Consider the following 18,385-nt stretch of genomic DNA (forward strand, 5'->3'; position numbering starts at 1 on the left):
AACTTTGACTTGAACTTTCTCACTCTTGAATACAAGTTTAAAGGTGTCAAATTGAGCGTATCAAAAATAATATATTGGGCTATGTGGGGTTAAAAGCTGGAGGTCATTAAAAATTGCCCTCCCCTTAAGCTGCAGTGTTCTCTTCATATTTTGCGCGCTTGGGGCTTTGCCCCACCTCTTTGGGCACAATGTCATCCGGCAATGCGAATAGTTTTTTGCTTCTACTTGATTTGAAACAAGTGTCTTAGATAATTTTTCCGTTCTCCTTACTCCCCATTCCAAAAGTGGACAAAATCATAGTTCTGGGACTTTTAATTCAGGCCAACAGCTTTAATGGCGAAACAATAAGGAAACTAGATGGCTGCGCACTGCAGACCATGAGGCTGATCCGCAGGATTGCCAACAGGCGGTCCGGGATGAGAGAAGCGAATCTAGTTAGGCTAGTCCAGGCCTTTGTTATAGGTAGAATAGCTTATGTTGCTCCCTTCCTCAGTTTTAGGTCATTCGAGAAGAAGAAGATTGAGGGCATCATACGTAAAAGTATAAAACAGGCGCTGGGGCTTCCCATCCGCACTGCAAATGAAAAGCTTTTAGCTCTAGGGCTCCACAACACTTTTGAGGAGATTATTGAAGCAGTGAGGATCTCGCAGTATGAGAGACTTGCGGGAAGCCCTACGGGCAGGAAAATCCTAGCTAGGCTAGGCATAAACTATGTGGGGCAGGAAGGCATCAAAGTCGACCTGCCGCGAAGCGTGCGGAACCGACTAATAATCCCACCACTACCTCAAAACATGCACCCAATCCATCACAAGGAACACAGAGAGAAACGGGCCGAGGCTCTTGAGAAGCGTTTCAAAAACTCAAAGGACGTGCTCTACGTTGATGCTGCAGACCATGGCAACGGCCGCATGGCCCTAGCTGTAGCGAGCGCTGAGACTAGATTGATAGCCAGTGGCACAGTTCCAACGGATTGCTCTCAGATTGTATAAGAATCTGCCATATCACTTGCAATTGCAAGTACTTCAGCCAAAATTATAGTCAGCGACTCTAAGGTTGCGGTGATGAACTTTGCCAGAGGCAGAATTTCTCCCGAGGTGAACAGAATCCTGCAGACCTGCAGAGATAGCAGGAAAATTGGAATAATCTGGGCACCTGCGCACGCCTCCCTCGCTGGGAACGAGGCGGCCCACGAATTAGCGCGAGGACTTGCATTCCGAGCTGGTGGGCTAGCCGAAGGCTTCACGGGGCGGGACCGCTTAGTGTGTTACAGAGAGATCACACAACACTACAGACTAGGGCGGGTTAAATATCCTCCGGCTGATATATCCTTAAACAAGAGCCAGGCCTCCACTTGGCGTTGCCTGCAAACCAACTCGTTTCCAAGCCCGGTGTCGTGCAGCCTCTACTACCCGGGTCAGTACTCCAGCCAGTGTAAGCTATATAAAGCCAGGGCTAATCTTGATCACATTCTGTGGGAATGCCCACAGGCTCCCTCTGAGGGAAGAATAAAGTCTACAGAACAATGGGAGATCTTATTACTCAGCTCCGATCCGGAGAGTCAACTGAAGACCGTCCGACTGGCCGAAACCGCCGCTAGGGTCCAAGGACTCCTGGCTGTCCTCTAGGTGGGAAGGCTTAAAGCCTCCCCTACATCTGTTGGACAAATAAAGGTTTACCATCCAATCCAATCTCCTTACTGTGGTGGTGGCAGCAGCAGCCTCGCTGTGAAGTTTGCTTCCAGTGTTTACATCATCTAAAGTGTGCAGCCACTGCGGTGCGCGTCTCACATGCACCTGCAATGCAAAGTGAGGGGGAATAAGAGCACAGCCATGGCAAGCAAGTGCATTAGGTGCTTTTTTTTTTACTCCTGCCAGAAGACATCGCTACACTGTTATTCCATATGATGCATAGCAAGTAGTACTATGAAGGCTTTAAGAGATTCTCATTGGTCGTTTGTGATACAAAAAAATGCTTCGTCACATGTGTTTTTGATGTACAGCCTCTTGCTTTTGTCACGAAATTTGACATGTTTATTACATGGCGTCGTAAATCTGAACTGCTTTGTCCACCAAACGAGCAAAGTGATGCATGCCTGCAGCCAGAGGCCACAGCGCACCACTTGCATTCTTGACCAAAACTTGTACGTCATGTACTGGATGCACAAAGGTGGAGAAATGTGTGGTTTGATGCACCCTTACACCCACAAGTTGTAGTAGCAATGGTCAAGTAGTAATTATGTAGAAAGCATCGTAGATTGAAAGTAATTGCACCAGGAAACAAATGAAGCCAGACTTCTATGACTGCGTTACTTCTGTAGCTTCTGCAGCGTTTCCTGCAAAGCATGAAACGGAGTATAGTGGTCATTTCTAAAGGGCCAGAGCACAAGTTGATCTGAGGTAATCCCCTTCATGACCCAGCATAATTAAGTCTTCACCATTTCATAATCAGAGTTCCGAGTTGCTGCTAGTCTTCCAGGGGAGTAGTGCCCTGGGCACGTCTTTAGAGTCGTTGGTAGTTTCAAGCTGCATGCTGAATATGCCTGTGGGTGTGGCTCATTTGTGCTTGTAATAAGAGAAGTTTCAACTTTGTTAAGTTGAATCTGATATAGTATGTACTAGAGTATTCTAGTGTTCTCTATTCTGTACACTCTAAATTCGGTCGGGACTGTTCCGCGAAATTGGAGACTGCTGGAAACCCTATATTATGCTCGTAGAGTTTCGTACCTTTCGTACAATAAACTCTGATTGTACTAATATCATCAAGCCGACGATACCGCGACCATATTTTAGTACGAAACTTCCTGATTGTTGTAATTGCTGACATAAGTTTCCTACAAAAATTATTGCTCATGCTGCCCTTGAGACATGGCTCATTCTTAAGTGGCCGGGTCATTCAAATGAGAACAACTATCACTTGCCGCAATTTTTTGCGCACCATTTGTATTGAAAATACAGATTAATTTTTATAGAATGCATATTTCGTCCCATAAAAAAATTCGTAATAAGCAGAGACCTTAGTAATATCTTCGCGATTTTCTTATCTCTCAACTTATTCATGCCGCAAGTAATGTTCGATCATAAATATGTTCGTAAGTAATGAATGACAAATCTTGTTGGGGCCAATCTTGTTTTCCCGTAGCTAACTGTACGAACTCATCAATTAACTTATGCCTATATTTATCTCTACTGTCGCTTGCGCTACTTTCAAAATAATGCCGCTGTGTTTTAATTCGCATGTAATTTTATCAAGCAAATGTGTATTATGTAGTTTTTTTATGTGTCCCTACGCTAGCGCCAACTAGCATATTGCGGTAGTGGTACCAGGCCTTGCTAAACGGGAGAACCCGCTTTTTAGGTCTGCGTCGGAACGAAACTTTTCTGCTTAACTGGATGACTTTCTGTTGTTATAAGAAATTCGTACAAAATGCGACGATCTCAGATAAACAATATAGTTTGTTTCTTGGGCAGCGACAGGGCATGAATGCGTCGAATGCAAACGTAGCATGCGTGTCGAACGTTTCATCGTCTGCTTGCAGACGCGCATAGCGCTGTTCGTACACTTTCGCTAACGCGAAATCGACCGACGAAACGCTTCATATACGTTCCTACGTTCAAAGCTGGCTGCGCCATGCAGAACATTTATCCCTACGGTAAGAAAAACGACATCTCCTTGCCCGTTCGAACTCGCGGGCTTTGTAAATGCACCTGGATAATTTCCTGTCATCGTGCGCAGAGCGGACCAGGACCCACTGCCCTGGCCTGTACTGCGGCCGAATCAGATTCGACAATGGTTCCTACAGCGATTGTGGGGTACGTGTACAAACTCCCGCACGTGCCTGACGTAGTCGTCGGAAGTGGTTAAAATTGATGTGCAGATATGTTTCGGATTGAGCCCCTTTCTGGAAGCAGCCACGATTAGGAGGAGCTGGAGCGCGAATATCTCCACCTTCTGTGCCGCGGATTGTATCTAGGAACTTCGGGAAGAAGTTGTGCATGCACAGAGTGATGGGCACTGACGAGTACGGAAGTCGGCAGTGCACGTGCTGCGTTTCATTTCTTAAAATACATTGTTGATTAGATTCTCTAATTGTCAAGCTTCTTCGTTCATGCTTATTCCCAAGCATCACGTAAGAGCTTGACCAGACTGCAAAACGTAAGAAGGGGCGTGCTGTTTAACCATGCACAAATTTCTCGCATCAAGAGTGTAGCAATTGGACATCAAACACACCATTAAGTTGGCAGGTATAGATATGACTCTTATTCTGGCTAAACTGCTGTACTATTCGCATGCAAGTTTCACACAGCCATAGCATTTCATGTTGAATGCATGTTAGTAAAACTTTTGGATATCTTACTTGTGTCTGTTCCGTTCAGAACAAATAAGTATTAAGCATACATTACATGCAGCAATGCTCAACAAGAAGTGTCGAATTCGCAGCAACGGAATGATGGCTCTCGCTGTCATTCTTAGGGCAATACAGTAAACCAGGGCTGGCCAGACAGGCATAGGCAAAGAGCCCTAAAACATAGTCTTTTCAGTCAAGAGCCTCTGTAAACAGGGGAGCGTAGCAAATTTTCTTTATTTTGTCCAAGACATAGCTGGTAGTCGCAGTGAATGACACTCATGTAGTGATTTATCATTGTGCCTCTGCATTGTGCTTCCCCATGAAGTAAGCACCTTGAAAGTAGGCTGTCCGTGTGTGCGATCTCTTCTAAAGCGCAAACAAAGGTGGTCTTTAGAGGCAGAAATATGAAGGAGGGAAGTGGGGGTGGGTACAGATGCCAGAGAGTCCCACGCTGCAGTTTGGCCACCCCTGCTGCAGATTATGGGCAAAACGTGGTGTTTGCTTTGCTTTGCCATTAAAGTGACAGACGGCAGTGCAGTTCCATTCCCACAAATTCTGCTCTCTCTTTGGCACCGCCATAGTGGATGCATACTTCTTATTTATTCTGGATGAAACAACTAGCAGTGCACCAAAATGTGGTATTAAAATGCATCCACCACAAAATGTTACCGCTGTGCAAAATTCGAGCTCGAATGAGCCAGCAGTTTAATCGCAAGGGTCATGTATACGTGACGCTTCGGCCTATTAATGGGATTAGAATTCTTTGAGACCTTCACCCGTCTTGAGGTATATTTGTCTGCATTTAACCTCTTTCATGCCAACTTGGGTCACCGGATATGTGCCACTATAGTTGGGTACAATTTTAGAAGGCAACGGCATTTTCCCCTCAAAGGCGGATGCACACGAGCCTCCACCAAAGGGCGCGCACTCTAGACTGATGTCATGAGCCGGCCGGCTGGTGACCCCGCTGACGGAGACCGCGGCAGCCCGCACTCGGAACTGGGTCGAGTTGCGTCAGCGGGACTATTTCTTTAGTTAGTCGCGGAAGCAATCGGCTGCCACACTTCGGTCATCTGGGCGGGGCCTCTCCTTAAGTTCTACTCGACTATAGGTGTGTTCCACTCTTTGATGAACCTCTTTCACGCCAACTTGCATCGCTGGGTATATGCCATTGGGTGCTGGTTGTAATCAAACCTGCATCATATATATATTCAGGCATGCATCATGCGTGGACTTTGGAGTAGCACCGTTGTCTGGCACAGGGTGTCCAGACGGAAGCACAAGAGAAGAGTCTAGCTGCATTACACGTTTCATACATGACGCCTTTCGGCGGGGAAAGAAAAATGTGTAGCTACATTGCTTCCGTGCTGATCACATTAACGTCATTCTTTCCGGAATTTTTATGTGAAATTCCATATGTGACAAGCTGCAGTGTCCAGAGTCTTGTAAAAAGCAACTGTTTACCGGTTGGTAGCAGTTTAATGGTGCCACCCAACCGGTCGGTCACTTTTACCTCCTTGGCATAAGTACCTGGTGCACTCGTCCTCAGGCCTGTCCTCGTGGATTCCGGGTTTCTCATGAGAGCAAGCTGTGCCTGCCATGTAGTGACCTGCCCCAGTTCTACGACTGGCTCTACTTGGGCTTCATGGCACTGTTGCTGCTGGTGGTCGAGTGGTACATCATTGACAAGACCATGCGTCGCCGAAGGTTGGTGTTCTGCTTGACTTCGTGTGAGAAACATGTTAAAGAGACACTATGTGCAAACATTAAGACATGCTAGAGTGACACATTAGAATTATGACGTGTCCAGAGCGACACTTCTACCAAAAACAAAGAACGGAGCTCTTCTAAGCAACAAAATGACATAAACGTAGGATACAATCGGCACTGCCACTCTGACAGTACGGTAGCGATTCCCATCACATAACATGTCCCGTCTATACTTGGTAAGTTAGACAGTCACTGACAAAAAGCATACCTATTACATTGCATTTCCATGTGAAAGTAAATTTATACAGAACTCGTTGGCTGTGTGGTGCTCTTCACACCACATTGTTGGTGTTTTTTATGGGAGTGTGGCACTTCCTATCGGAGCATGATGGAGCATGGCCTCTGAGATTGCTAGTAGGTCTCTTCAATTTGTCCTCACAGGCTGGTCAGGATGGCTCGAGGCATTTGATTTCAGCCAATGGGCATAGGCTTACGCAGCGTCTCGGGCAGTCGTGGGCAGTGTGGAATGGCAAATTGAAGAGACCCAATGAAGCTGCATGAGGGACAAAGTTCATAATGAGTGCTTTGAACTGTAGAAGAATTGGGCTGCTCTTTCACTCACTGTACTGTGTGCAACTGTCTTTTTTTGGCACTAAACAAATGTTGCTAGGTTTCTAGAATAGTAATGTAATACTCAATATTGATTAAGCATTCACCTTTCCGTGTCCTTTCTATTGTGTCTTTTCACCTTAGTCACAGCAAGAACCAACATGTCTTAATAAAAAGTATTTCAGTGTGTGCTGTCCGTGAGGTAGAAGGGAGAGACAGGGTGCAGACAAGTTGTGCGTCGTTTGAAAAGAAGTGACGAGACCCATCAATCAAAAGCTCCCGATGTGTGTCTCGTGTCATCTGCCTTTCCCGCAGCTTCACTCCCGAGGTGCTCGCACTCCACGCGTGCGCCCTGTTCGAGACGGTGCTGGCGGCGGTGGTGACGCTCCTCACGACGCCCCCCGTGGGTCAGGTGCTGCTCCACACGTGCCGAGTGCAGCGCCTCTCGGACTGGTACACCCTGCTGCACAACCCGACGCCGGGGTACAAGCACACGCTGCGCTGCACCCAGGAGGCCGTCTACCCGCTGTGAGCACAAAAGGAGCTTCAGTGCACCAATTGGGGTTGAACACTTTCCTGGGGAAGCCATGGTAGAACAGGACGGAAAGTTACACACAGACACGTGCAAACACACGTGGATCCGGCAAATGAGTTCTGCGGAAATCCGAAGGGCAGAGGGAGTTTTACGAAAGGGAGAAGTTTCATCCAGCTGAGAGCAGTACGGAGCTACAAAGGAAACCCATGTGGTTTTCTTGGGAGGAAACCCATATCGGCTTCCCTTGTGGTGTAGTGATACTCTATCTAGGCTGGATGACAGAGTGTGTGTCTGTTGCTGCGTATAATTAATTTAATATCTGTGGGCGTGAGCTGTGATTGAGAGACAAAACTATTTCGGGCAGAAGCAAAGACAACTATGCAAAAGAAGCATCGCAGGCATTTTATTAATGAGGTAGAAGTGAGAAGTGCATGGTAAAGAGCGCATTTATGACATAGCTGTTCAAAAGTGTGTGCACTTGAGGAGTCTCGTCACTGAATCTGACATGCAGTGAACAGTCGTGTAAATGCACGGGAATCCCAGCTGCGTCTTTGCATAGACGTTTGTGGCCTTGCCTTTGTCCAGCAGAAGGCACAAGGGCTGACTTTAGGATAGATAAAATAGCGGCAGTGGGCAGTTCCAAAGTGGAAATTGGCCTAGTGTTTTACTCTTTCTTGAACCATGCTTCACTGCACTGCAGTCCATACTACTGTAACCATGGTTACGGTTCACTGATGTGAGTGTGGACATGGCAGTGGCAAACTCTAGACAAAATAGAAATCCCACTTCAGTGGCAAAATGTCTTGCATTCTGGATTGCACAGGATGTAGTGCAGAGAGAGAGAACATTTTAATGTGAGAAAAACAAGGCGTTCAGCAACACATTTGAACCAGGCACCTCAGCCATACCTGGAATGACATCACTACTGTCTCTGCCAATTGGAGCCCATTATCCATTTCGCGGCACCCCCCAGCCTCTGCTGCTTTCTTTGATGGCTTGTTAAGTGGTGATTATTGTATTCGTGGGGGAATAAGTATAATAACTTGCTGCAAGCACACCTTTTTGGAAAAGTGCTTCAGCTTCCTTTTAATGCAACATCAGCAAAGCAAAGTAAGGAATGTCAGCAAAGGTCTTCAGCATTAAATGTGACAAATCCCAGTTTCGATTGGTGACATTTTTCTTTCTGCAATATAATGGCCCAAGCAGGCTGGTGATTCTGTCGGAACGATGAACGCACTCTTTTCAATATAGGAGCCTTGAGAAGCGGAAGAGAGCTGTGGCAAGCACAAATAATTAATTACCTGTTACTTTTTAATTAGAGTTGAACCTTGGTATATATAATGAACATGGGCGTGACCAATTATTGAGTGTAGTGGATGTAAATCTAAGATGTTTCTCACCAATACCAGCATGTAATGAATATGTGCTATAATGAGTTTAGAATATAACGTAGGTAATTTCGTGTCTGATGCGACTTCGTTATAATGCAATTTGTCTCCTAATTTCAGGGTCAGGCAGTGAGTGGGCATTATTCATCTCTCTTGACACGCAAGCAGAAACTGTCAGAAACAACATGCGAGCTGTTCTTTGTAGAGAGGATGTACAGTGAGAGAAATGTGGGAACATTTTGCTGGGGAATCTTGCTTCTAAGAGGGCCTTTGCCTAAACACTGCGGATGATTACCTGCATTAATTGCTCCATTTAACCGTCGCTTAAACTCCCATCCAAATGGGATCATAGTGGCTGTTATGGAGTTCGTAATGCCGAAGCATAAGTTTTTTGTCACGAGTGGTAGGCCTGTGTCACTGGGCACACGCAGCATAAGGTTTGCCGCCTAGCAGTGCCAGGGCCTTTGGCAACAAGAGGTGTACGCGCCACGTAGGCACTCTGTGCATATGCGCCGCCCAGCTACGAATAAGAACTGCAGTGTAACATGCAAATGAATATTTTAGAACCAAACTAATTTGCAGTAACAATATGCCATTATTCGTTGGTCTGTGGCCACTGAAGCGGTATCTACCTAAGGCCCCACCCGTGCTTTGTGCCAGGTTGCTTCGCTCCCCTTTGCGGGAACCCTCTGTGTCAGGCCTGGCAGTCTAGCACAGGAAAAGAACACCTACTGCAGAAGTCGAAGGGGAATATGATATAATAATATGATATAATAAGTATTAAAGAAAGGAAAAGCTATGGGTCTTCCAATCATGAGTGCAGTGCTGTGACCGCTATGCTGTGAAAGACAAACTCAGGAACAGCTTATTCCCGAGTATTTATCCTCTATTGCGTAATGCAGCTCGGCTAGGGACAAAGGGAGCAAAGTATGTGCTCGTACTATGGTAGTACCTAGGCAAAAGCATATTTAGAAGCAAGATTCTGCAGCAAAACGTCCCCAGATTTCTTTCACCGTACAGACCTAGCTCCAAAGAACCGACTCCTAACAACATTACGGGAAGTTATGAGAATTGAAAGGTGGTGGTGCCACCTGCCTTCCGTTTTTGCATACCTTCTTGCTTACCATTCCTTTGCCCACAGTAAGCCTGACCTATTTAGTATCACACAGTGTAATCTGCCTGCCTGGCCTAACATAACCTACCTCCATTTAAAGTCTCCGTCTACTGCCACATCTTTTCTTACCATGCAGGTTTTCGATGATCTTTGTTTTCTACGGCCTCTGCCTGGCATCCCTGCTGCTCCTGCGGCCCCTGCTAGTCTACAAGGTCTTTTCTGGTCAGGGAAAGAAGTCAGTCTTCCTGACCATGTACGCCATTCCTGCATTGGGCCTCATTCATGCCACTATGGGCGGGCTGCTGTGTGAGTAACACTTTCGCTTGTAGTGAAACACAGCATACACCAACAGTCTCTTAAAGAAAGTTACTGAGTGGGTGCCGAGAGAAAAGAAGTGCAGTCGAGGAGGGCAGAGAATTAGATGATGCGATGAGAGTAGGAAACTTGCAGGCTTGCCATCTGGCATAAGACAGGGTTAATGGACGACCTTAGAAAAGTTAGCGCTGCCTGCGACACCAAGGGAATTATAAGAACTTTGAGGGTCAATTTCGGTTTTGGAAGCCATGTGCTGCGCAGCTAGATACCGTGGCCACCGTGGGGTGCTGCAATGAGCCCGCTCACCATGCTTGCCATCGAAGCATCATTGAAGCGCCTTGAATACTGCGTGCTCTTATTGGTTTCTGCGAGCGACTGTTGTGATGCAAGCCAACTCACGCTTTGATGTGCACAAGATGTCTCGTGCTGTATCTGCACAAGCTGGCGCTAGGCGCGGAAATGTGTGAGTGCAGCATCTGACGCTTTCTTTTTTCATGGGCTCTTTGTCTACACTTGCTAACACAACCTCCGTTCTGTAAGAAATGTCTTAGAAGTTGTCTGGCCGTGAAACTTGCGAAAGGCTTGTAAACATCGTTGGACTGCTGCTGCCATCAGTAGTGGTTGTAGTACAGCGTTTAGTGAAACACTGTGCTCGTGCATGCTCTTGAAGATTAAAAACACACTCGCAGGAACCTCGTCGCTGTTGATATTATACACCAAGGCATATTTGTCAGCACACTTTTCGAAGTAAGCACCATTGGCAGGAAATGTTTGTGGGCAATCCATCGCTGGCCCCCAGCAACTTGTCAAAACGTTTTGAAAGACACATTCACAGATCTCCATTCAAAATAACATTCTTGATATTCTAACCAGCATGAAGCGTATTCTAGTGCATAACACATGTTGAACAGCCCCACAAGAAACTGTTTATGCGCTGAATCACTTTAAGTATGATTGCGGCTGGAATGTCTTCGTGCATACGGACAGCCAAAATGCAACGAAGTAGTAGTGTACGTAAAACTTCATGCTCTGATGACGTGTCACTGTCTTCTCAGTGTGTCGTGGCTGCACATTTCGTGCATTTGGCAAAAGCAGCAGGTCATGACTTGCGAACTTCGCTGCAGATACAAAAGCAGGGGCCAACACACGAATGCACATGGCCTACTGACTGTGCGGAGGATGTGATGGCTGCAGTATCCGCACGGCATTTTGTGGCCACTCAGGTCGCGCTTACCTTTGTTGACTGCTTTGTAATTTGTTGTGCCAAAGTTGACCAAGACAGTAGAAAAAGGGCTTGGCTCCACTTGGGCTGGGCACAACCTACAAGGGTGGCTGCAAGTGCAGCTGATGACAGAGCACCTTCCCTCAAGATTCCTATAATGCTTTACTGGCAGCCGCTTGAACATGTGTGCCACTTTCTAAAGTCATCCATTGGAAATTGCTTCAGGGCAGCTTTTGTCCTGCAGTGTACGCGGAATAGGCTGATATTGATGCATAACTGCGAGTCGACCTAGTTGGAACATATTCATTTTTAAAAACACTTTGAGCGCAAAACAAACAGGGACGAAGACCAAACAAAGCGAACACCAAAGCTATCATCCTTGTGTTGCTACTTTTCTTCGTCCCTGTTTGTTTTGCGCTCAAAGTGTTTTTAAAAATGATATTGATGGTGACTAACTAGGCGGGACTGCATAGGTGCATTGTGTGTTGTTCCAGTTGAACATGGCCATCATCACGATCATCACCACAATCATCACCACAGTCACCAACACTATCCCCACATCCGTTATCGTCATCAGTCTATTTAGGTCCTCAGCAGGGCAAAAGCCTCTCCCTGTGACATCCATTTACCCCTGTCAGCCTATGCCATCGTGTGCCTGAACGTCTCCTTATGTCATCACACCATCTACCGTATTTACTCAATTGTAATGCACACCTGATAGCTGAAACCAGAAATCAAAAAGGAAATGCTCTCTACCATAACATGCAGCTTTCATATTTCAATGAAAAATGCAGAGTCCTTGATCATTTACTCACCAACTATTCATGATAAAAGAGGGAATAATTGAAATTTCTGCTCACTTGTAAAAAGAAAATTATTGCATTTGAGCTACAGTGGACCGGACATCACTCATAACTGCTGTTGGAGGCCTCCTTATTCCTTTTGAAAACCTGGAGCGTGTTCATCTTTGGCACTGTCTATGGCATCTGAGATACCACATTTCTATATGTCTTGCAGACTATAGCAGCCTAACAAACTTATGGATTAGGCAAAAAGCTGCCACAGCTGCAGCGCTGTGGATTGGATTGCATTACAGAAATCTTTAATGACAATAGCTTGTTGCTGTTTTAGTATAGTTTGTATTTTGTACTCAAATCTAATGTGCATGTCATTGCTTGGTACATCAGAAAAAAAGTGCATCAGAATCGAGCAAATACAGTAGACTTCCGTTAATTCGACTCTGGTTAATTAAATCCTGACCAAAGGTCTCGGCCGGTGCCCATGCATTTCTATGGGCCCGAACGTTGGTTATTTCGATCCTAAAATTGGTATTCGCCGGGTAATTCAGACTTGACCAGTCAGCACACACGCATCTGATCCCTATGGTGACCCAAATGATGACCCTTTTAGTGGCAGCGTCTGTCTTAACTGACCTTAGGCAACACTGAATGCATTGAACGCACGTCATCTCCCGTCGAAAACATGTGTTTTCAGCCCTCGTTAGGAAGATTTTCAATAAATAATGGTAGCACACAAGATGTGATTACAGTATTTACCTGATTATAACGTGTGCCTTTTGTTTTCCAAGAAAACTGGGCGAAAATTGCATGCACGGTGCTGTTGGATACGAAAACAAAACTGCCTTCGCAGTGTTCATGTTTTACCACATAACACAGCTATAATGCGGCAAAGCTGATGTTAAAAATAGTGCGGCGAAGCTGACTCTAAATTGGCTGCCGTATTAAAAAATTTCGTGCACGTTAGATTTCTACTTTGTTTAGGAGCTTTAATGCCATTTCTGTGTTAGTTTTCTACTTTGCACACATAGAAAGTGGAGGCCCATTTGATTAGGGGGCTCTGGAATATGCTGTCAAATAAGTAAGCTGTTTGTTCTGGTGTTCTTTCTGCACCTTGTTTAATTTGACCCGCTGGATAATTCTGTCACTTTCGTTGGTCCTGTCAGGGTCCAATTAATGGAAGTCGACTGTACGCTATTTTATCTGTCGTTGAAACTGTGCTTCTCTTCCCTTGATGGCCATTCTGTTAGCACAGTAGACCACCAGGCAATAATCTGGGCCACCTGAATAGCTGCAGTGAAAAGCTCATTATAACAAAACTGGTAATAATGAAACCAATAAGCGAAACGAAGTAATGCTAATTCCACTTGAATTTCCCATAAGAACCTTTGCATTTCAACCCTCCTTTCAACTGTCGAAGTGGGAATTTTTTATAACGAGACATAGCAACTATCTTCTTTTAGTCAATGCCATAAAAAAACAGCAAAGTGTGTGGCTTGCAGCACACGAATGAAGCATGATTTTGGTGCTTGCTGTATTGCCTGACTGTGGCTGCACTAAACTTGCTGCGCGTGCAGTCAAGGGGTTTTTGTGCTCTGGTATCACATTTCATAACAATCTGTTGCATTGTTTTAACTTGGAAGGAAAGAGTGCTGCCTTTATTGCAGGAATCGGCCACTGCGTGCAACTGTCGTTAAGAAGAGGGGAAAATGAAATGGGTCATTACAAAATATGGCATCTGCTCATATTTTTCCATGTCGCGTTTGATTTATCAGTGTTAATTATCACTTATCAGCCTCTGATCTCGTGCACTGATAAGTAGTGCCTCTACATCTGTGCACCCGATGGCGACAAAGGTGGATTGGCATTCACAGCTATATTAGAGAAACTAGTCTACTCGCTGACGAAGACGCAGCAGAAAAGAATTTTTTTAGGTCCTTTTGCAAAGCATTGGGGGCTTTGGTTAACTCACTGCAACCCACCACCCTCTAATGAACAATGTTGGCTGTGAGTGTGAACAATGGTTATAATGCAGTAATAGATATAACGAAGTAATTCTGGTGTGGCGTGCAAAATCAGTGATGACGATGAGCCACGATAAACAGGAGTATATTTTTACTGAGCAGAAGGCCCTGGCTGACAGTCATTCCTCGATGGACGATTCTCCCGGCCACCTTGTGCTGGTTGTTTGTGATCGGAGCCACATACCCGCTTCGCTTCCTAGGCTATGGCCTGTCCCTAGCCAGCCACCATTCCCCTTATCTTCCTCGATGTCGATGCTGCTACGCTGGCTTCTAATTTGTGGGGTTCTCACCCATGCTCTTGGGACAAAGGAACGACAACACATGCAAACAATCACAAGGGCACTTATTGCGCGCACCGACCAATGCCTGCTAGCCGAGTTGCTATCCACAAAGCATGCTGATGGGCGCATGACAAATTGCGGAAGTCCGACTCACCGCGACCGGATAACGAGCGACTATGTTCGCCCCATGCTGGACACCAATGCCTGGTCATTCGCGTGTACAGTCACGCAAACGGTGGCGCGTTCGAACGATCGTGTTTGTTCATTCTAGGGTAGGCCTCGCGAGATGGTCTCGCAGAAGCATGGATCGGTGCACGCACGGAGCGTCCGCGCCGCTTGCCGATCCCGAGCCAAAGATGAAGAGCCTTCTCCGTTTTGCGCCCAAGCAACCCCACCGTTAGGTGGCGTTAGCAGAGCAACACTCGCACCATCTCTCATAATACCCTGCAAGCATACCGACTGCCGCAGTGAAGCCACGCGGCGAAGCCGGATTACAGGAGACGGGTTCTATGCGAGAAAATAACATATTAGGGCACGCGTGAGATTCGCACAGCCACACAAATTTCATCTTGATTATAGCGAGTTTTTGCTCAATTTGCTGTGTTTGACCCTCCATGCACTCAAATGTGCACAGATCCAGGAATTTTAACATTTTTACATAATTCCGATGTATACAACATGCGTTATGCAATGAAAGACCTTCTGGTATGCGTCAGTGACACTATCAATTGCAGTTGATGCACTGTGCAAACGTATTTTGGCCTGTATCGACACGTTGCCTTTTCACAGTTGCATACATAGATAAGTATTTCTTTTATTTTTTTTCCCCTTGAACTGAGGTATTTTGATAATCACCTTCGTTACATTCCGTGCACCTGGTTGGGCTAATGTTGCATCACATATTGGTTCAAATTGAGGCAGTTTGATAACCACCCTCCTTAAGTTATATGTAGCTGGTTAGGGCTAATGCTGCATCAGTTATTGATTGCCATCTCTGTTCCAGATTACGCATTTCCATACATCGTGATAATTTTGTCCGTGGTGTCCATGGCTTCTCACTTTGCATTCAGGCTTGATCAGGTGAGCACACTGCCATGCGTCCTGTAGAAACTTGTGTGGGAATGGCACCTGGTCACGTAATCTTGTGTTTTGTGAGGGTAATTTGACGTTTTGCCTGCATTACGTGCACTGAAAGCCATAATTCATATGGTTAAGGCTAAGAAACACTAGAACTCAACAACTCTCGCATGCAAAGTGTCTGTTGACCATCAACTGTCTCGGTGCCTTGTGTTACAGACAGTGCGGGATTATTGTTTGTTGGAACTAAGACAAGTGGGTATTGGACAGAGTACAGTTTGCATTGTAGGAAACACTTGCCTTTGTATATCACTAGGCGCAAGTATAATCCTGGTGCATACACTCGCAGAGCAATCGAAGACAAGAGGCATCTCTTGGGTGCCTGTCGAGGCCGTGTTTCTCGGGTGCAGCACATAGCATTCCGACAGAAATGCCAAATGAGCTAAATTTATTGACAGACCAGAAGTTTATACAGTCGGCACGTACTGCTTGCCGATACAAACAATGCAAGTCGGTTTGGCAGGGTACACATGTCAAAGAATGCTATTTGGTAGCACTTTAGTCTTTTCTTACTTCCTTTTCATTGCACATTAAACATTAAATGAGTCAAACAACGAACGTATGTTGCTGCCTTTCTTAAAGGCGAACTGAAGCAAAATTTTGCATGGCAAAAAAAAAAGTGTTTGTAGTGGTAGGGTAACCACTGGGGGGGGGGGGGGGGGGGGAGCCGGCTCAGCACAAAATCTTGTGTCGGAAATGTGAGTGGGTGTCCCATCTGAAAGAAATTGCAAAAATTATTATTTTCTGTATCAAACTGGAAAAAAAAGAAACACCATTGTTGCTGCCTACTGGAAGCAACACAGAACCCACACTTGGCCTCACTAAAACCAACTTACTTGCTTGCTGCTTCACACACAGTGTGTGTTGCATGCAGCTGCACTTACACAAGACGTTTTGAGCATGAAATGCTTTTAGCTCCCATTGTCAGCGATCTTCAAGTGACCTTGAGCCAAAAGCCAGAGCCGTTATCCGGGCACTCAAACGAGAACATCCGGGCAACCAATCCAAACTTTAGAATATATGCTATCTGGCCCCCAACCCTTTGTACAGGACCACATTACATACGCTAGTTACTGCCCAAACAGGTTAAAAAAAAATATTGCTTCCGAGTTCTTCCTAATGTTTGCTCATGATATCACTCAAGCTGTAACTTCTAGTATGCTGAACCTTTATTTGTCATTTCCAGTAGCGACGTTCAAAAGGCAGATACAGGGCACCATACACTTCACTGTCTTCTTTTGGCACTGAGACAGGGTTGCCTACCTGTGCTCATTTGAATGTCAGTTGTGCGTGAGTTCCAAAACGAGGGTTTTGCATCGCCTCGAGAGATGTTGCCACGCTGCGTGGCGCCTCCTTCAGGCGCTTTTCTTCTTCTAGCTGGGCAGTGCGCTCTGTCTCAGCATATTTCGTTGCTGGTTATGCCACCTATAACCGGTTTTCTTCTACCTGGGCATAGTCCATATAAACCCGTGCACAGTATGGCGTGGTGCGGTGTGATGTAGTGGGGTGTGTCGTTGCAAACATAGACTACACCCATTTTAAGATTGTGGCTGGTATCATATTCAACCAATCTGCTTTGCCGGTTGCCATTTTATGCTTGCATCTACTCTTGATTACGGGAGAGCCAACACTTGTTGGCATATAATAATGGCAAAAAATGCTATTGGGACAGCTCCCAATTCTAAGATACATGTCATATTTGCTTTATCGGCATGGTGGGATGTTTGCGTACAGAACACCTCTAGGGAGATGTGGATGGGTGTCACATATTCCGTTCACATTCATATATAATTAGGTGTTGCAGATGACAGGAGTGCCTGTCATCTGTGACGGGGCTATCTGAGTGCTGTTGATGATAAATCTGTGTGATTGATAGCCTACATGGCTTTTCTACAATTACTTTACTGCTTTGCTGACATATACTACTATATGTCTTTAACAAATTGAGATCAAGTGAGATTTTGTTGCAATTGTTTGTTAACAGAGCTTCTGCAGAAAATATAGTATGGCCACATTCATTTATCTCACATTCTCTCCTTTGTTTGTCTCTTTCAGTCCATGTGTTCTCTGTTCTCACAAACTCTGAAGGAGTTGCGGAACCTGACAATTCTCATCGGCCATTGGTTCCTCCACGCCTATGGAATCATCGCCATTACCCAGTTGCGAGATCCAGCATTCCACTGGGCGCTCCTCGCCGTCGTCCCCTTCCCATCATTGTTCTACATCCTGACATCAAAGTTCACAGATCCCAGCAAGCTACATGTGGAGTGACATGCAGTCTTAGCTTGTGCCAAAGAACATATGCGTATGTTTAAGCGAGGGCTTTCGGCGTTTCTTTGTTTTTATGGTACTTGGCACTTTCTCGGTTGCATGGTCCATAAGATGTAGCCTGCTTTGGATCTAGGCAGCATTGCCTATTGATGAAATGACATTGCCCATAGACGTGCCCAAAAAGTTTGAGGTTCTATTTCCTGGACTGTGCACCTGCAACAAGGACATCACGTGGCATGCTTCTGTGGTCGCTGGCGACAGTAACGGCGAGCCTTGGCACTGTAATAAGGTTTATGTTCAGTGTGTATTGCCTATTGTAAGGACACTGTGGCCCATTTGTAACTGTCAACCGGTGCATGTTATGTGCAGTTACACTTCAATCAATTTCTATTAGTGTCATTGGTTTTTCCCTGTGTTTTGTACTTGGGATGTATCATCCTCTGCAAGTGCTCTACAGCCTGCCTAAACAGATTGTACCACTTTTCTAAAATGTAATATTCGTGGTGAGCTGGCGATTGCTCACGGAGAGAATGATTACTGTAAATATGCGAGTTGCTTGATTTTCGTGGCATGTAAATATGTGTAATAAACTGTCCCAGCGCTCGAATCGTTTGCCTTTGGTAGTAATTTCATTACG

The 18,385-nt window shown here is 45.6% G+C and overlaps 1 protein-coding gene across 1 annotated transcript; it reads left to right on the forward strand.

Annotated features, from left to right (window-relative positions):
• Nucleotides 1–3,323: 3,323 nt before the first annotated feature.
• Nucleotides 3,324–18,349, forward strand: LOC142587785 (JNK1/MAPK8-associated membrane protein). Its single transcript, XM_075699052.1, has 7 exons — nucleotides 3,324–3,649; nucleotides 3,733–3,809; nucleotides 5,895–6,052; nucleotides 6,980–7,192; nucleotides 9,838–10,007; nucleotides 15,344–15,420; nucleotides 17,533–18,349. Exons 1-7 carry the CDS (start codon nucleotides 3,628–3,630, stop codon nucleotides 17,746–17,748), a joined length of 933 nt encoding a protein of 310 aa, XP_075555167.1. The 5' UTR covers nucleotides 3,324–3,627; the 3' UTR covers nucleotides 17,749–18,349.
• Nucleotides 18,350–18,385: the final 36 nt, after the last annotated feature.

Source organism: Dermacentor variabilis, chromosome 7 (assembly GCF_050947875.1).
Source record: "Dermacentor variabilis isolate Ectoservices chromosome 7, ASM5094787v1, whole genome shotgun sequence".
Taxonomy (NCBI): domain Eukaryota; kingdom Metazoa; phylum Arthropoda; class Arachnida; order Ixodida; family Ixodidae; genus Dermacentor; species Dermacentor variabilis.